The 18,512-nt window shown below is 36.1% G+C and overlaps 2 protein-coding genes across 2 annotated transcripts; one reads left to right on the top strand and one right to left on the bottom strand.

Moving 5' to 3' along the window:
- Positions 1 to 204: 204 nt before the first annotated feature.
- On the top strand, positions 205 to 10,595 carry calcoco2 (calcium binding and coiled-coil domain 2). The gene is given in 16 exon segments (XM_042507650.1): positions 205 to 263; positions 713 to 883; positions 2,171 to 2,270; positions 3,019 to 3,179; positions 3,417 to 3,542; positions 3,651 to 3,776; positions 3,857 to 3,961; positions 4,039 to 4,068; positions 4,070 to 4,137; positions 4,233 to 4,302; positions 4,854 to 5,021; positions 5,112 to 5,300; positions 5,809 to 5,925; positions 6,005 to 6,173; positions 8,036 to 8,061; positions 8,941 to 10,595. Coding segments are annotated over 15 exon segments (1,782 nt in total). The 5' UTR covers positions 205 to 263; positions 713 to 718; the 3' UTR covers positions 9,103 to 10,595.
- On the bottom strand, positions 9,246 to 16,739 carry snf8 (SNF8 subunit of ESCRT-II). Its single transcript, XM_042507651.1, has 8 exons — positions 16,349 to 16,739; positions 16,198 to 16,248; positions 14,734 to 14,872; positions 14,038 to 14,142; positions 13,773 to 13,845; positions 13,510 to 13,651; positions 12,168 to 12,242; positions 9,246 to 11,031 (listed from the first exon to the last, which is right to left on the bottom strand). Exons 1-8 carry the CDS (start codon positions 16,400 to 16,402, stop codon positions 10,894 to 10,896), a joined length of 777 nt encoding a protein of 258 aa, XP_042363585.1. The 5' UTR covers positions 16,403 to 16,739; the 3' UTR covers positions 9,246 to 10,893.
- Positions 16,740 to 18,512: the final 1,773 nt, after the last annotated feature.

The raw sequence follows: 18,512 nt of genomic DNA, 5'->3' as shown, positions 1-18,512 counted from the left end.
TTGTTTTTAATAATTGTATTATTATTCACTTCGGTGGTGTATATTTTGTATTTTTGTTCCATGGATGTATTAAGTCTATGGTTTGGATATTTGGAAAAATATTAAATAAATAATCAAAAATGTTTACAAAAGTGTCGTGTCTTATTTGGGAGCCTGGCAGTACAAATGCCCGAGGTGCACGTGAACGCGGCACAGTCCTGACAGGCGACGCTCGCGCTTGATGTTGGTTGCTGTTGGCTGCTGTGACAAGTGAAGGCTAACATGTAAGTTTTCTGTATTTTTCTGGACATTTCATCAAAATTGTTGTTTTGTTAAAACCTTTGATATTAAAACTGTTTTGTTTAACAAAGTAAACATTACATAATCGTTCGGGTGTGGTCTTTTTTTTTGGTTAATTTACTTTCGGTTTCTTTATTTTACTGTTTAAATTAAGCTCACTCGTTGAAAAGTTGACATTAAAATTCATCAGGAGGGAGGCGTTTTAACATTGATTCGTTTCAGCGTTGGAGGGGGTTAAAAAAATGTTTTTGGGTAATTTGTGAATGCGCAATGGAGTTGGCAACAACTGAAACTAGAATTTAAAGTACGTCAAAACAACGACGGGAAGAGGGAAGCTTGTAAACACACCGGCGCTGCTCTCTGTGCACTGACACCTGCTGTCATCAGTCACCATATGTTTCATCATCGCTCTTTATATGTTTACTGGATGTAGTTCAGCATGGCGAGCCCCGCAGAGGCTGCTGACCCCGCAGCGTGCACCTTCTCCCAGGTGGCGTTCACGGACACCCCGCACTCATACCCGCCTGCGACCCCCATCACCTGCTGCTACAGCCTGTCCGCTGCCTTCCAGCCAAACCGAAGGGACTGGGTGGGCATCTTTAAGGTGAGGAAACTACGTCTGCTTTAATATCTGAGAACGCAATATGCACATTTAATCAAGTATGTATAGCTAATAATGTATTTTTAGCACCTTTAAAAAAGAGGCCAAAAAAACAACCTGGAAATAAGCACAAACGCAAAAATAAAAAAACAAACAAACAAAAAAACAACGAAAAAACACCCCAAAATGTGAAGATATGTAGTTTTTTTTTCCCTGTAAGGCATGGCCCAAAATTAGCAACAAAAAAACAGTTGAAAAGTTTCAAGAAAATTACCTGAAAATGAGCACAAAGGGAAAAAAAGGTAAAAATAAAAACATATAGGTAAATCAGCCAAAAAGTATTAAAATTAAAGATATGCAGGCTATTTATTTTCTTTCTTTCTGTAAAAACAAACAAACAACAACAACAAAAAAAACAAAATAAGACGATAAAATTGTCATAACTTTAAATGCAGTTTTTTGGATATCTTCCATGTTTTGGGCTTTTTCTCAAATTTTCTGATAATCTAACCCTCTTTTTTTAAAAACTATTAGGTATAAAACTATTTAGGTAGTTTTCTAGCCACCTTTTAGAAAGAATTTAAACCAGTGTGCTCAGGGTTCAAAGGGTTACAAATTAAAAATTAAATTAAAAAAAAAAAAAATAGTGTGGACAGTTGGTTATGAGAATAAAATGAAAGTCAACTAGATAAAAACATACAGTTGAAAGTTAAAACAGTAAAAAGAATAAAAGCCAAAAGCAAAAATAATAATAATTATTATTATGATTCTTATTATTATTATTGCTGTGGATTTGTGTGTTATGTTTATGCTGCTTTATAACTTTTACACAGAGGCTTTGAGTTCCTTTAAAGGCACTTTATAAATAAAATGTATTATTATTATTATTACTATTATTATTAAATATAGTTTTTGGACATTGTTCCCTTTTTTTTCTTACATTATTATCTTCTTATATTTTCTCTTCATCTCTGTCTCTCTCATTTGTGGAACATTTTTTGCCAAGTTGCCCAATACCTTGTTACCCATGTAAAAAAAAAAAAACAAAAAACAATTTTGTCATGGCTCAAAGGTTTAAATGCATGTAAAATTCATGTGAAAGCAGCACAAGAACATTGAACTTATTACAAGTTTTAAAGGGTTAACTAAGGCTTTGAATGCAGGACTACTTCTTGCAGTGGAATATTTTCACAGTGTGGTATTAGTACTTTATGTAATGCATCATTTACTTCTTCCACCGCCGTCAGTGTGATGCTTTTAGGAATCTTTTGACCAACTTTTCGTGTCCAGGTCGGTTGGAGCACAACAAAGGATTATCACACCTTTGTGTGGGTGGAGCCGAGCGTGGATGTGGTCGGTCAGGACGCAACCGGGCAGGTTGTTTTTAAGGGTAAGAAATAGTTTTACTTTTACTGCAGGCTGGAAATGCTTCGTCATGTTTATAATGCCCGCTCACCGTCAGATGTTTCCGAACACTCGGAGTGTGAAATGTGAAAACAGTTTCAGCATAATTTAACCCTCGAGCTCTTAAATCTGTTTTTAATGAGCTTCTATGACATTTAATCCTCTGGCTCGGCGTTGTTGACATCATATCTGCTGCAGTCACATTCTCGATACAAACTTAAGAGTCACACTTTTTTTTGGGTGATCCATGTCCAGCAGTTTCAGGTCTTCTAGATCAGTGGTTTCTAAACTTTTTGGCTCGTGACCCCGTAGAATTAAGTAATGTCTGTTTATGACCTGTCATAGCAGGTTACAGCCCCGTGTGGCCCTGAACTGTTCATTTTCTCTCTCGGTTAGTTTAATTTTTGGCCCCAAAGAGTTGCATGCAGTGTTTCACGTGAACACAGCAAACATTACAGGAGTGCCAAAAAAACAGTAAACACAATGTTGTATAACAGAACTCTATTTTTGCTTATCTTTTGACCCTTAATGTTTATTTTGGGAATGGGCATATCTCCCATGTACACCTTTGGCCCAAATTGAATATTTTTTTTTCAATTTTAATACATAAAATGTGTTTTTAAGATATAGTAACTGGACCTCTTCACTATTCTCTCACATTTTATACATCAAATAAAATGGTTGATCATCAATGAGCCTGCAGAAGAATAATTGAATCGTTCCTGTCCCCTCAGAGTACTACCTGCCTAAAGATGAGATCGAGTTTTACCAGTTCTGCTACGTTGACAGTACGGGTCAAGTGCGAGGAGCCAGCACGCCGTTCTGTTTCAAAAACCCGGTGGAGCAAAGCATGGAGAGCAGCCCGGACGATGACCTCCTCGTTATTACAACACAGGTATCAGTGCAAAGGACAGATACGGAGCGAAAGCAAGAGACTGTTTTTAAACAGCTGTGACGATAAATGACTTGTGGAAATATTTAATAATCAGCTTGTATTTTAAATTTGCAGCAGGGTTTCTGATTGATTGTAAAGCTTTGGGAAAAGATACAAGTGTTTATATGTAATGAAGCAGTATGACGGCAGAAGTAAATAGCTTTCTATTTATTTTATGTTGTGTTTTTTTGAACCCAGGAGCAGGTCGAACAGAGCGTACGCGAGAAAGCCGAACTGCAGAAAGAGTTGAATCAGATGAAAGAGGAAAACGAAACCTTAAAAAACGACCTGCAGAAGAATCAGCAAGAAGCCGCCAGCTTGAAGGTCTGCTGAAAGCGAGTGATCACATTTGCTCATTGCACAATGAGAGAGAAAATCGTTAAATTGGGATTTGAACTTTGATATTTGACACGGTGCGATTTATTTCTGCAGGGGCAGAATGAGCAGAAGGAGAAAGAAATGAGTCAACTGGTCAAAGAAATGGATCAAATCAAGGAGCAAAATGAAAACTTGAAGAGCACTTTACAGCAGCAGCAGAAAGAGACGGACAACTTAAAGGTTTGTCTACAGTCCCAGTGTGAAATCTAAATTTTAGACCAAAGTTTAATTGTGAAATCTAACTTTGATGTGACTACCAGGAGGAGCTGTTGACCCAAAAGACAAAGCAGATGGATTTACAGCAGCATGAGCAGAAACAACGGAGTCAAAGCTTGAGATTAGAGGGAGAATCAGCACAAAATGAAGTAAGATAAAGTCACCTCTTTAACCCGAAAGGCTCTGACAGAATCTCGTATTTTACATTTTTGTTGAATTTTTTCAGAAATACGACAGAGCTGTGATGAAGATCAACCAACCTGCTCAAAGAGGAGCGTGAGGAGCTGAAGGGGAAGGTTGATGCTCAGAGTTCGGAGATTGCCAAGTGAGTCAAGCCTACACGTTTTGATCCGTTTTCATGGTTAACCCTTTAAAACCTGTTAAATTTCTTTGGCCACTAACAGCTGTTTTTTTTGTCAGGCTAAATTCCAAACTCAGAGAACAAGAAAGGGAACTGCTCAAAACAAAAGACAGCATACAGCTTCTTCAGGTAAATCTATGAAAACTCAACTTCACTGTCACATAAATAAGAACATTTGGGTGTCATAGTTTTTTTCCAAATGTCAATGAAACAGGAGGAAATAGTGCATGTGTTAGGGACTATATTTTTAGCAGCGGATTAATCAAAGTTTGATGCTCTATTGAGTACTTTTGCCAGCAGGATGGTGTTTGTGTCATTGAATAAAAATAAACTACAACGTGTATGTTCATGGTAATGAAGAAAATACATCAGTGATGTGTTTGCAATATTCTTTTGGACAACCATGGAGCTGTTTTACACAAAAATCTAGATTAATTAAGCTCTGATACACACACACAATACTCATTTTTAGATACATTTGCTGTTAGTTTGGGTTGTTTAAGGGTTTTAACGACTATAAAAAAAAAATATAGAGAGCATTAACAGACCTAGTATATATTTAAATAAACTTTATAAAAAAATACTGTCATTTTTGCACTGACAGGATCTTTTGTGTCCAGTAAAGAGCGTTTTGGTCCAGATCAGAAGTTTTGTTCCTGTGTGTGCTTTACCTCCGTCAGGTTGACCTTCAGAGCAGTGAGAAGGAGAAGGAGAGGCTCTCTGCCGAGCTGCAGAAGCTGCAAAGCATCGCACACAACGTAGACGACGTGAAGCGCGAGAACCAGGAGTTGTGTAGGCGGCTGTCGCAGCAGGAGACGGTGCAGAACTGTCCAGATGACGATCTAAAGGTAAAGGAAAAAAGAGGGTTAAATTATTTTAAATAGGAACAACACTGACATGAGCTTCCCTTGGTGCTGAAAACTTACTGTCCTCTTCAGGTGAGGTGTCAGACTCTTGTCAGCCAGCTACATGAAGCTCAGGCGAAGCTGGCGGCCGAGAGAGAGGACGCCAAAACCACCAAGAACCAGACTGAATACCTGGAAAGACATCTGCAGCAGGCCAGAGACCAGCTGGAGAGGGTGATCTCTGCGTGTGAAGAGGCAGAGCGGAAAAGTGGCAAACTAGAGGTGAACTTTAGATATGTGGTTTAAATTTACGATTGTTACAACTTTAATACATGTCTGGGCAGTTTTTGCTACTTTGAAGGGAAATCTTAACACTGCAGCACACAGTGGTACTGCTTTATATAGAGTACAGTGAGATCCCAACGGTTTGTGGAAAAGCTCTTTCCTGTTTCAACACGACAACGCCCCTGTGCACACCCAAGCAGCTTTGTTTTCAACACAGAGGTTACAAAAAGGAGAAAAAGGGAAGACGGAGAGAAGATGAGACAGAAAACAAAATGTAAAATCAGATTAAAGTGTACAGCCCACAAAAGAAAAGTTTGTTTTCCATCTTTCTCTTTCAGCAGCTTTGATTATGTAACACTTTTTAACACAGAAGTTACAAAAAGGGGAAGACGGAGAGAATATCAGCAAAATGTAAAAGCAGTCAGATTACGTGAAGGACACACAAAATAAAAGGTTTAAGCTAAATCACCTATTAAAAGCTGTGGCTTGTTTCATTCTTTTTCAGCTGCTGCTCAGAGAGGCGCATGAAGCGATCGCAGATAAAGACGGCGTCATCGAGGAGAAGGACCGCATGATGCTGCTGATGACACACGAGAGAGAAGAGCTCACCAGAGAAGTCGAGGTACGTTTACACAAAACGCCGTCTTTACTCATCAACACACATGGAGATTCACTTTATTAAACGGCATTTATCCTGTCAGAGTCTCACGAAAGATATCGAGGGGCTGCGCAGAATTTGCGACGAACTCCAAGCGGCTTCCCCCGTCGATTCGCCGCACATTCAGCCTGAGAGCACGTCACCAGCTGCCACCCAAAACCAGCAACAGCAGGACGCACCTGAACAGGCCGAGAGCCTGTATGAGAGCATAGGTGAGTCACGGAAATTACTTTTAATTTTTTTTTTCCCATTTGCAGCCAGATTTACAAAAAAAAGAGTTACAAAAACTTTACTTAAAGCCTGTTTTAGTGATTAATAAATGACCACAAATTCAAGTGCTCAAAGGTAATAATTATCAGGTAAATAAGAAAAAGCACACAAGGATACATTAAAAAAGTATATTAATAAAATAAAGAAATACATTAATAAATAATAGTAAGAAGAAGGAAAAGGGAAAAATGGGGTAGAAAAAACATCATGGTTCAAGTCCATTTCCATTAGGTTCACAATTAACCCTTTAACACCTGGACTGACATAAGCATTTAAACCTGAACTGAAACATGAGCAAATTTATTTAATTTTGTTTTGTTTTGTGAACACATGGGAAAAAGAAGCAGTCAGTAGCTTGGCATAAAATGTCCTGCAAATAAGCAAAAAAAAAAAAAAACAGTAAAAGGTGACAAAAAAAATAAATAAAAAAAAATAAATAAAAAAGAACAGTAGGAGAATCATTAAAGAAATTATCAAAGAACTGGAGAAATATATATAGACATATTAATATTTGTGATTGTTATATATGTCAAGTAAGTACAGTAAAATATATAATTATTTAATTTTAGCACTTTTTTTTCATTCTTTTACTTTTCTATTTTGGTGGGGATTTCACTCATATTCCTGTGATTTTTGTTTAACTTTTTAGTACATCCTTTATGATTTTTGGATCAGTTGTTAAGTTGCCTTCTCTCCATGTTTTTTGGACGAAATCAAGCAAATTTGCTCAGGCTTCAAAGGGTTTAGACATCGAGACATTAAGACATCATCTCTGTTATGTGAAAGATATTTTAAATCAAATTTAAAGTCCCACTTTGGACTTTTTGCTGTTTTAAAAGCAAGCAAAAAAAAGATCATTCTCAGTATGATTTTCGTGCAGCATAAGGGCTGGTTCACTCAAAATTACAAAATAAAACCCAAAACATTTTCCCTCTTCCCTTTAGTGGTGTAAATATTTTCTTACCTGAGATTTTCACATATGTGAGACGATGGAGTCGAATGGATTTTTGATTGCAGAGCTTCAGGGAATATACTTTGATGGAAGATGTCTTTTCCAGAAACAATGACTCGGTTAAATCACGTAATCGTATGACGATATAAACTGTGAGAGACGACATAAAAGCAGCAACCGCCAAATATTTTGTCTCACTGTTTATACAACAGAAGCTTCAGCATGTTTTGTGAATTAGACCCAAAACAGCGTGTAGGACTGCTTTGTTTTTTTGTTTTTTTATATAATTATTGGGATGAAGTGTCTGCATTTTTCAATTGTTGGATTCACACAGCAAACGTTTTTGTTGTGTTGTTGACTACTGATTGGTTAGGTTTTGTTTGCTTGTAGTTATTTATTTATTCTTTATTTTTCTAAATTACGTTAGCTTAGTTTTTTTTGGTTTTTTTCTGTTTAATGTTTGTTTTTTCTGGCTTCTTGACTTCTCCTTTCAAAGTTCTTATTTTTTTCATTAGGAGTCACTAATAATTAACATTAGCTACAATCCTAGAAAAAAATGTTTTGCTTAATTTAAACATTTGTATTGTGTTTTTTCCCCAATTTTTTGCATCTATTTCTTGAATTTTTCTTATTATTTATTTTTCTAAATTTTGTTAGCGTAGTTTGGTTTTTTTTTTTCTTTTTTTGTTTAATTTTTGATCTCTCTGGCTTCTTGACCCTCCCAACAAATTTCTTATTTTTTTCATAATCAGGAGTCACTAATAATAAAAACAAACATTAGCTACAGTCCTAGATAAAAAATATGAATTGTTTTGATTAACGTGACGTTAACTGATTGTGCTTTCCTTGCAGGGGGAGTTCCAGAACGAGAAGAGGAGGTGAGTCAAAAACTGTCACTCCAAACATGCTGTCAGTGAGCCACAGCTGCTCATGCATGTATGATTTTCTTTTCTAATCTTTCCAATCAAAGCGTTTGCTAAGAAATCCTTTCCATATTTCTTTTACACAATGAAAACATTTAAAAATAGTAGAAAATGGAAACTTGTAGCAGAACTGGAACGATCTGCCTGAGGAGACAAGGCTGCAGAATCAGTGACATCTTTTAAATGACCGCTTAAAACTCACTTTTACAGACGTGCTTTTATGTGATTGAATCACTATTTATTTATCCATCTTTAATCTCTTTCAATCTGTTCATTTATTTTGTCATTTACTCTCTTTTTATCCACTCCTTATCCTTCTAAAGTTCCTGTTCTTAACTTTTTTATTTACTTGCTCATTTATTTACTATTTATCTCTTTGTATCTACTTATCTTTCTTTTATTCCCTCTGATGTGTTGTCGTCTTCTTACACTACTTCTTATATTTTTATTGCCTTTTACTGCTTTTATTCTTCAATTTTCTCAAATTAATTCAGTTCTTTAACTGCCGTTTGAGATCTGCCGGCCGTATCACTTTTATTCCTTTTAGTGCTGTAATCTTGTTGACATTTTGTAAACAACTGTTTTTAAAGGTGCTATATAAATTAAGTTATTATTATTATTTTAACACAACCTAGAACTGAAATAAACAAATCAAGCTTAAAGAAGCTGAACTCGAGAAAACTCTCAACTCCAAAACCTCCCTCCTCCACTCATGATACCCTCATGAGCCCCGGTGACGCGGCTGTTTACCGTTTATTTTCGAAGGAGGACTTAAAGCATAATCCGCCCCCTATTCTGTTACCTCCTCTGATCTCTATTTCTGTCTTCTGGCAGTGTCTGGTGTGCCGTCACTGCCAGGAGAGTTTCCCCTACATAACCCCGGAGGAGCTGGCGCAGCACGAGCAGAGTCACCGACTGTGTCCCTTCTGCCCGATGATCTGCGACAACATGGAGCAGTCCGCGTTCGAGGATCACGTCTACGGACACGACGTGTGAGAGCGCTTTATTATTATACGCCTGCAGAAACAAAAAACAAAAAAAAAAACAGTCTTATAAGTCGGGTGGTCATATGTAAAAGGACCATACCGATACTTTTGCACATTTTCACTGCAAATTTATCTTCCTGTTGACTATTTTCCAAAGCATACGCAAGAGTTTTAGCCTTTTTTTTCCAGCTGTTAGTGTCCATCATGCAGAAAGAATCAGCTGGCAGAGACGTAAAGCCGGCTAAGTAATTTAACCCATCGCAGTGAACATCGTGTTCTTGTTTATTTTGGTCAAACAGTTTCTCATCACTACACGTTAATGCATTATTTAAAAGTCAACAATCACGCAACTGAGCATCGTTTGAATACTTTTTGTACATTCAGTGTTTCTGTATTGAAGTACAAAAATATTAAATGTTGCCTGTTGTAAACCAGCAGACATATTCTAAACAATAAAGTTTGCTGTTGAATTCAAATATTAATTTGTCCTTTTTATCAGAGTTTCTGCAGCTCCTTAAATTTTTTAAAATTCATGGAATGCAGTAATATAAAAATGAGGCCCTAATATAAATAAATGTTTCAAAAACATAGAAAGTAGGATACCATGAATCGTTTTTTCTTGTTGTTTTGTGGGAAAATCTCAGAATAAATGGTGAAATTTACTGAAATTCTCTTGCATTTATGTCACACAGATCAGAAGAGAACACATATATACTTGACAAATGAACAAGATAATGATAATATGTTCATTGTTTTCTATGTATTTCACTGAAGAAACGTCAGCATTTGCAGTCGATCATCTAACTTTCAGATTTGAAAAAGGCCGTGTTTCATGTTGAAAGATACATTTGGCATATTAAATAAATATTTATGGCAGAACAGTCTAGTCTGCGGACTCTGTTTCTTTCTTCTTTAGTCATCTCGATGTGCAGATTTTTAAATCAGGAATTATCACCAAAAAAAGAAATAAGATCATGAATGCAACCCGACATTCGATATCAGCTATTGGTATCATCTAATTTGGATTCCTTTCAATCAATACTGTAAAAGTACTAACTGTCATCAGAAAACTAAAAAAAAAGAAACTGACGACTGATTTTCATATGCACTAAAATTACTGACAATTATGTAAAAATAAAAACTTGCCGTATGCTTTGGAACATAAACAGCAGGGAGGAACGTGTGATTTGTAGTAAAAAGTCTAAAACATGCTTAAACCAAATAATGCTCCTTTAAGTAGATGAATTTAAAATATTTTGCACATTACATTTAAAATTGAATGTACTAACTACAATTCTATATCCACAGTGTAATTTTTCATTCAGATGAAGTTGATGATCTGCTGTAAGTGTTTATTTAACTCTTAATTTCCGCTGATTTTAAAGTGTGTGTGAAGGAATAAAATGTGGACGAGCGACGTGACAATTTATGTAAATGATGAAATCAAATGAATGTACGTGCATTTAAATGCTCCTGCTGATATAATAAAAATCTCAATGCTGATGGATTCTTTTAAAAGTTATTATTTATACATGAACATTTTATCAGTTCTTGTGTACGTCGACCCATAACCATCCATAAACCGTGACACCTGCAACACGACGCTCATACGCAGCGTGGTGTCGATAACGCGCGTGCACTCGCTGCACAGAAGCCGCTGAGGACGGTTGTCCCTCCTCGTGTCCACAAAATGATCTCAGAGGGAGTTTGCCCAGCCAACGCCGTCACATGAGCCCTCCAAACCTTTTTTGGCACATTTTGTTTACCAACATGTCTCTAATGCTGTCGCCAGCTGGAGGTCCTAAGGCGTCATCTGATTGGCCTCCTCTGGCGTGACGTCACGGGAGGTGAGCTCAGAGAAGAGAGCGGGCAGCCAGTACTGAGCCTCGCCAGCTGCCTGAGAGTCCAACCAGGCCAAGCCCTCCTTCAGCAGGTGATCCTGGAAATAAGAGCAAAGGTCAACGGTGATTCTGCCGAGTTCACCAACCCGATCGATACCACACAGAACACAATTAAATACCTTTTCTCTGCCGTCTAATGTAAGTGTAAAAGTATAATGGAATAGGACAAAATGGCTTTGAATTATTTATTATTATTATTTCATTTTTTCCAAGCATCAAAGCTTCTCTTTATCATACATAAACTGACTATCTTTGAATTTTGGGACTGTTGGTCAGATTAAAAAAAATTAAGCTCTGGGAAATTACACACGGCCACATTATTTAAAAAAAAAAACCAACTGTAAATAACAGTTGACTGATCAACAAAAAATAAATTGGCAACTATTTTGGTAATGGAATAATCATTTTGGACCAACATTTGCTGGTTTTTGCTCTTTAAATGTGAGAATTTCATACTTTTCTTAATCAAACAAACTTTGGATTTTGGGAGAAATTGAAGAAGTCACGTTGGGCTCCGGAAAATTTCACAGTGCATGCTTACAAAACAAGTAACTAAAAAGTTAATGGCCACACTATTTCAAAATAAGAGAATAACTGTTGTTTGCAGCCCTAAAAAAAACAGTGAAAATGCCATTCATAAATTGTCAGAGCTCAAAGTGATGCCATCAAAAGTCAAAATATTTGATTTGCAGTCGTACATGACAAAAAAAACAGCAAATTTACTCAATTAAGGAGCTGAAAACAGAGAATTTGGGCATTTTTGCTTGAAAAACATTTAAAACTATTATTCAGTTATCGACCCTAAATGGTCCCTGTTGATATAATAAATTAAATGCTGCTGCTTATCCTGACCCAGGATAAGCAGCAGAGATTTGATTGAGGGATTGACCAATTTTAATGATAAATTCATTAATGTTTTTAAAAGTGTAACTTGCCCATTATTACAAAAAGACCTTAATAATTACTGTAGCTAACTGAGGTCACTTTTTATTGAACTTTCTAGATGTGAAACGTCTCCAAACAAGAGAAATTATTTTAGACTTTTATAACCGAAATTGGAGACTTGTAATCATTGAATGTTTTTTTGAAGATGTTTTAGAGCTGCAGAGAAACTGTCTAAGAGTCAAACTGTCACAAACAGTGACCTGAAACGAGCTGCTTTCTGTTCACTCACCAGGACGTGACAAGCCCGCTCCTTCTCCCACTTCAGGCTGTCCTTGATCTCGCTCACTGTGACGAAGCCCTTTTTCTACAAATAAACAAAAAAAACACAAACAGATTTCACTCTGCACGACAGCCATGATCTCTTTTTTAGGATTAAACTCCCTTTTCAGAAATAAAACATGTAAACATTTCTGTCTACGTCTCTCTGTTAAAATAATGACTTTTGGTACCTGGTGATAAGAGGGAGGGGGAAACACTGATATTTATATACATATGTACAGAGCCCAGGAGGTGAAGTGGATATGTTTTTGGTTTTTTTAAAGCCTGTGCACGAATTAATAATACAACACATAAAATGCATTTTTTCAACCTGACAAAAAGTGATTTCCGCTCCTATGTTGTAACTGAAAGGCTGTTTCTGCCTCAGAATGACTTGATTTCATTCATATTAAGCATATTTGACAGATTATAGCCCACGCAGTCCCTTTAACCTGTTTCAATGTCTTTAAAGAGCCAATTTTACACATAAAATGCACTTTCTGAACCCTTTTTCAAGTGATTGACGTTCCTATGTTGTCACTGAAAGGCTGTTCCTGCCTCAGAATGACTTAATTTAATTCATATTGATCATATTTGAAAGATTATAGCCCATACAGTCCCGTTTACCTGTTTAAATGTCTTTAAAGAGCCAATTCTACACATAAAATGCACTTTTTCAACCTGCCAAAAAGTGATTACCACTCCTATGTTGTAACTGAAGGCTGTTTTGGCTTCAAAATGACTTATAATAATGATTTTATTCTTAAGAGTTGCAATTGATGGACTGTAACCACTCCAGTGCTTTTTACCAGTTTATATTCATTTAAAAGACCAATACATCACATAAAATGACAGTGATTGCAGCTTCTATCTTGTAACTTAAAGGCTGTTTCTGTCTTTTAAAATGCGCAAGAAAAATACGAATAAATCTTGTGGGCTTGATTTAGTAATTTCAGAGCATTTTAAAAAATAACAAATAAAAAACACACATCCATGTCACCTCTCAGGTTCGGTGCATATGTGTTTCTACATGGGGAAGAGCCTCCTCTCCTCCTCACCATGGTGGCACAACAGGTGGAGGACAGCAGCAGTAAGTTGGCACACAGCGACATCAAGTGGTAAACCTTAAAACTTGTTGTGAGTTAAATCTAATTTTAACCCTGAAACAGTGAGTGCATATGTGTTGGCCATTTTACATTTCTAGTGAATGTCTGAAAAAGGGGTTTGTACTGAAAAGACCTCCAGGAACAGAAAATGTCAGTGAAAAAACAACAGTGGGAGCTCTTTTTCGGGATAATTTAGTTGCGTGTTACCTCAGCCAGCTGCAGGACGACAGTGTGGTCCATGTTGAGCTCTGCTGGGACCGACTGCACCAGGTAAGAACCGCCGACAGGAATCATCCCGAAACCGTTACCCATCACCTTCAGTTTCTTTATGGCTCTCATCAAGTCGTCTCTGGGAAGCACGTTTTTAACGACTTCAATAAATCACATAACTAAGGACTGACACATGGGCACGAAATGATCCAAATATTATGTTCTCTGATACACGAAATATTGAAATTAGTGACACTTACTGGCTCACATCCTGAGCGTATTTACCTCTTCCCTTCAGCACTCTCTGATGGAGTTCATCCAAAGTAATGAGCCCTGAAAGACCATCAACATCAACATTTAAAAGCCAAAAACGATTATTTATCATGCAGGTGTTACTGAATTATCATGCAGAATATATGAAGTTCAGATCGAGACGGACTCAGTTGCCTCTGATCAAAGACATTTTTGTCGACTCGTTACCCGACAAACATGTTGATTATCGTGATTTCCAGAGAAATGACAAACCTCCATTTCTGTGTTTCAGGGCCAGACACACTTCGATAATCTGTACACCGAGCTCATAATAGAAGTCACCGACGCCGAGCATCTCAGACCAAAAACCTTTTCCAGCTGTGAAATAAAAAAGAATAAAAATTAAATCTCTCTCCACATTCTAACTAACAGACAAATAATAAAATAAAATGAAATAAAATAATGACAACAAAGAGAAAATAAAGGGAAAAATCCAATCTTTACTCAAAGAGGCAGGTACATTAAGAAATGTGACCAACTTTTCTCAAAAACGATCTTCATCCCTCTTCACTCCTGCCGTTAGTCTTTCTACTGCTTGCGTGACTGAGGGAAGTTTGTCAATTATCCACTGCGTTGACATAAATCTCGTAGCCAGCAGAAGGAGTTTGTTGCACAGTTTGAAGCCAGATTTACTCAGGGACAGTGTGTTAGATGACAGTCTAAGCACAAAGAGGCCTGAATCTTTGGTTATTTTTAGTTCAAATTTGTTGCTCTGAGGAATATTACTGCAGAATTTTGAGATTTTAGGGCATTCCTAAATATTCATGAATGTATGTCCCAATATTTATCTTATATTGAATGCAACGTGAAGAGATTTTCAAATTTAAAACATATGATTAAAACACATTTCTCCCAGGCTGTTTCTTTTAATTTATTTTTTTTCCAGTTTATATTCCAAATGTTTCTTACAGGCGAGTGGGTCGACTCCGATGGTGGCGCACATCTCCTGAAACTGAACCCTGAACTGAGGATTCTTTCGGATTTCTTGTTTATGTTTGCTGGCAAACTCCTCCAGGTTGGACTTGAAGGTCTCCAACTGCTTCGACATCTGGCAGAAAAACAATAACAGCTGAGGAAAAATCTGCATACAAAATGTATATACAGTATACGGCAAATATAGATTTGTAACTGAACGCAGCGAATGTATAGAAAATATGTATTCTGGTTTTAAATACCACTGAAATGTGCGGCACTTTTCTCTGAGTCAACATGACAACAACTCACAAAATTAAGAGCAAAAAATATTTCTTGGGAAAATAAATATTTGTGCCGGATTATTACGACAACATTTTTCACTAAATTAAGACAACTGCATAACATAATAAAAAAATAAAGAATAAGTTTAACTGACTGGAATTACTGGTGTCAACAAGCAATGTTTAACTGCTCGCATCCCTCTTACTGCAGTAATTAAAATGTCTAGTTTGATATGTTAAATACCAGTAGTGCATAAACAATATTAACTTCATTTAAGATTTACAAATGAGCATGAAGGCAACATGTCCAAGTTCTCAAACCTTTAACTTCAGTAAAAGTAACAATATTAAATTGTTGAAATATCCTGTTACAAGTAAAAGTCCTGCAATCTAAATGTTATTTACATAAAAGCACAAAGGTACTACCATCAAGAGAGAGTACGAATAGTTCCATCGTATGAACAAATCTGAGAAATATGTTGCGAAGTGGACAGATGAGCATTTATTTTGCATGTTTTATTGTTATTATTATTTTTTGTATTATTTATGTATTTCTATTTAGTATATTTTAAAGATTTTTATGTATCTTTTTTTGGTATATATACACATATATATGACATTTGATTTGATGAGCATAGGTGACATTTTAAGTGTAAAAAAAAGTGACATAAAATTTTAATGAGAAAACATATTACTGATTATGCAGAATGCCCCATTTTAGAACAATACAGTTATTGTTATTGGATGATAATAATTGAAGCATTAATCTTCTTGTTTCAGTGTCACTTTAATGTTGCACCTGGTAAAAGGGTAGTTTAATCCGTACTATAACACCATAATCCATGATATTCTTTACATTTATTTTAATATCATTAATCGGCATAGTAACTGATGATGTCAGATAAATATAGTGAGGTAACCAGCACAATATCTGAGTTACAGTGGGGCAGAAGTAAAAAAAAAAAAAAGTAGCATAAAATGTAAATACTCAAGTATAAGTACCTCAAAATTACACTTTAGTATATTACTGATCAAATGCACTTTGCACCAGTGTAAATATCTTTATATATACAAAAATATATTATTATTTATTTATATATAAAAAAATAAAAGTTGTCGTTGCTTTTTTTTTAAAAATCTATTTAAATAAAGGAATTATATTGACACAAGAACTCACCTGGACAATTTGGTCCTCTGCAAGAACAGTTCCTCTTTCTTTATATTTGGCCTAAATAAAACAAAAAGAACACATTATAGACATTACAGTGCGTTTCTAAATAAAATAGCTAACCTTAAACTCAAATGTTTATAAAAAAGTGTAACTTTACCTCTGCGAGCTTCTTTTTGGCGATAGCTCCCGCACCGACTCCTCTCCGATGCATCCTGCTGTCGTCCGGTCCAAACTTTAAATAGATAATGAATAATTTGACCGATTTTATCGCAGAAAAGTGTAAGGCAAGCTGATTTTAAGGTTGTGTTTAGCTTAGGTTAAACTGAGCTAATGTTAGCTTCGAGGATATTTCTTGTTTTGGTCACTTTAGTTGGAAATTTTCCCCTAAATACGAACTTCTTCGACAACGTTAGCTTTCACACGAGCAGCCTGCTATTAAAGTGAACTCAAAAAGTGCTGGAAAATGCACAAAAGTCCGGAAAAATAACAAGATTGATGCTATTTTAAAGCTACTTTAGCACTGTTTCCATTTTGATTACACGGAAGTGAAGTTCTCCCTCCTCGGTGACGTCAACACGCACCGCTACACCGCCCCCTAGAGTCTTGGCGGATAACGCAAGTCAGTGTGGGAACTGCAGCGGAATAAATCATAAAAGCTAAAGAGTAAAAAAACATAGGAAAATAAATAAAAAATAATACAAATACAAATACAAATATAAAATAAAGAAACTTTAGATGTTTGGGTTATTTTCATAAACCAAAATATTTTTATATTTTCGTTTTCAAGTTTATTAAAATATTGTATCACTGTATTCTTTCATTTAGTATACATTTTATTTCATTTTTGTTTTCATTTTTTCTCATTTTTTAGTTGAAAAAAGTAGTCATTTATATTTGATTTTAAATTTGTTTTTATTATTTATTGTATCTTGATATTACTGATAATTAAAAAATAGTAATAATAATAATAATGTTATTTTTATTTTAATTGTATTATTATTTATGGTTATTGTTTTTGTTATTTATCAATATTACTGTGATTCTGAGCTTTTAAAATACTGGTTCCCTCCGCTGGGATGTACTGTAGGTGTTTTCTTTATTTGGACTTTTCTTTGTATTATTGCTGAATAAAGACGGTTGTCTGGTCTAAAACGTCCTTGTGACAATAATAATAATAACTGTAAAAATGATTTTTAAAAATCCATAATAGGAGTGCTGTCCTGATTTTGACTGCATTGACAATATTTCCTTCAACCAAGACACATTTTCTTACATTTAAATAGGGATTTTAAAAAACAGCAATAAAAAATGCTTAATAACTTGCTTACCCTGATGGTTTAGCTTCAGAAAATGGGCTTATTTACAATTTTCTCAGAGGTAATATGTGACACAGAAGCTAAAAAAACATTTTAGTTCCAGCACATTAATAATGAAACATACCTGCAGGTGTACTAATGAGATCAGCACTGTGATTAAATTGGAGAGTGAACTGGTTTATAATTATTTTAGTGCCCACAAGAAAATATTCACTGAGCATTAAACATCCAGAGAAGTGTCACTTTTCTTTAGTTGCATATTAAAAGCTAATGGTTTGTTGATAACACACGAGGGGAAGAGTGTGGCCTAAATGCTCAGTATCAGCACGTTTGACAGAAGCTTATTTCAGGGACAGACGTCTCCAATGAATAAAAAATAAAAACAAAACTTGATTTAGTTCTTCCAAAAAAATGACACAAATTTCTGGGGAGTGTGTGTGTGTGTGTGTGTGTGTGTGTGTGTGTGTGTGTGTGTGTGTGTGTGTGTGTGTGTGTGATGCAACAGCTTGGTGTCCATCAGCTAATCTAAATCTGTGTGTTCTCTGTGGACAGTGTGAGGACAGTGTGTATCCTCTGTGGACAGAGTGGACAGTGTGTGGGCAGAGTGTGTCCTGTGTGGGCAGTGTATACAATGTGTGAGGACAGTGTATCCTGTGTGGACAGTGTGTATCCTCTGTGGACAGTGTGTCCTCTGTGGACAGAGTGGACAGTGTGTGGGCAGAGTTGTCCTGTGTGGACAGTGTATACAATGTGTGAGGACAGTGTATCCTTTGTGGACAGTGTGTATCCTCTGTGGACGGTGTGTCCTCTGTGGACAGTGCGTGGGCAGAGTGTGTCCCATGTGGACAGTGTGTGGACAGTGTATACAATGTGTGAGGACAGTGTGTCCTGTGTGGACAGTGTATGGACAGTGTAAACAGTGATAGGATAGTGTGGACAGTGTCTATCCTCTGTGGACAGTGTGTCCTCTGTGGACAATGTGTGGACAGTGTGTATCCTCTGTGG

This window comes from Plectropomus leopardus, chromosome 19, assembly GCF_008729295.1.
Source record: "Plectropomus leopardus isolate mb chromosome 19, YSFRI_Pleo_2.0, whole genome shotgun sequence".
Taxonomy (NCBI): Eukaryota; Metazoa; Chordata; class Actinopteri; order Perciformes; family Serranidae; genus Plectropomus; species Plectropomus leopardus.
This window is presented reverse-complemented; position numbering and strand designations above follow the sequence as displayed.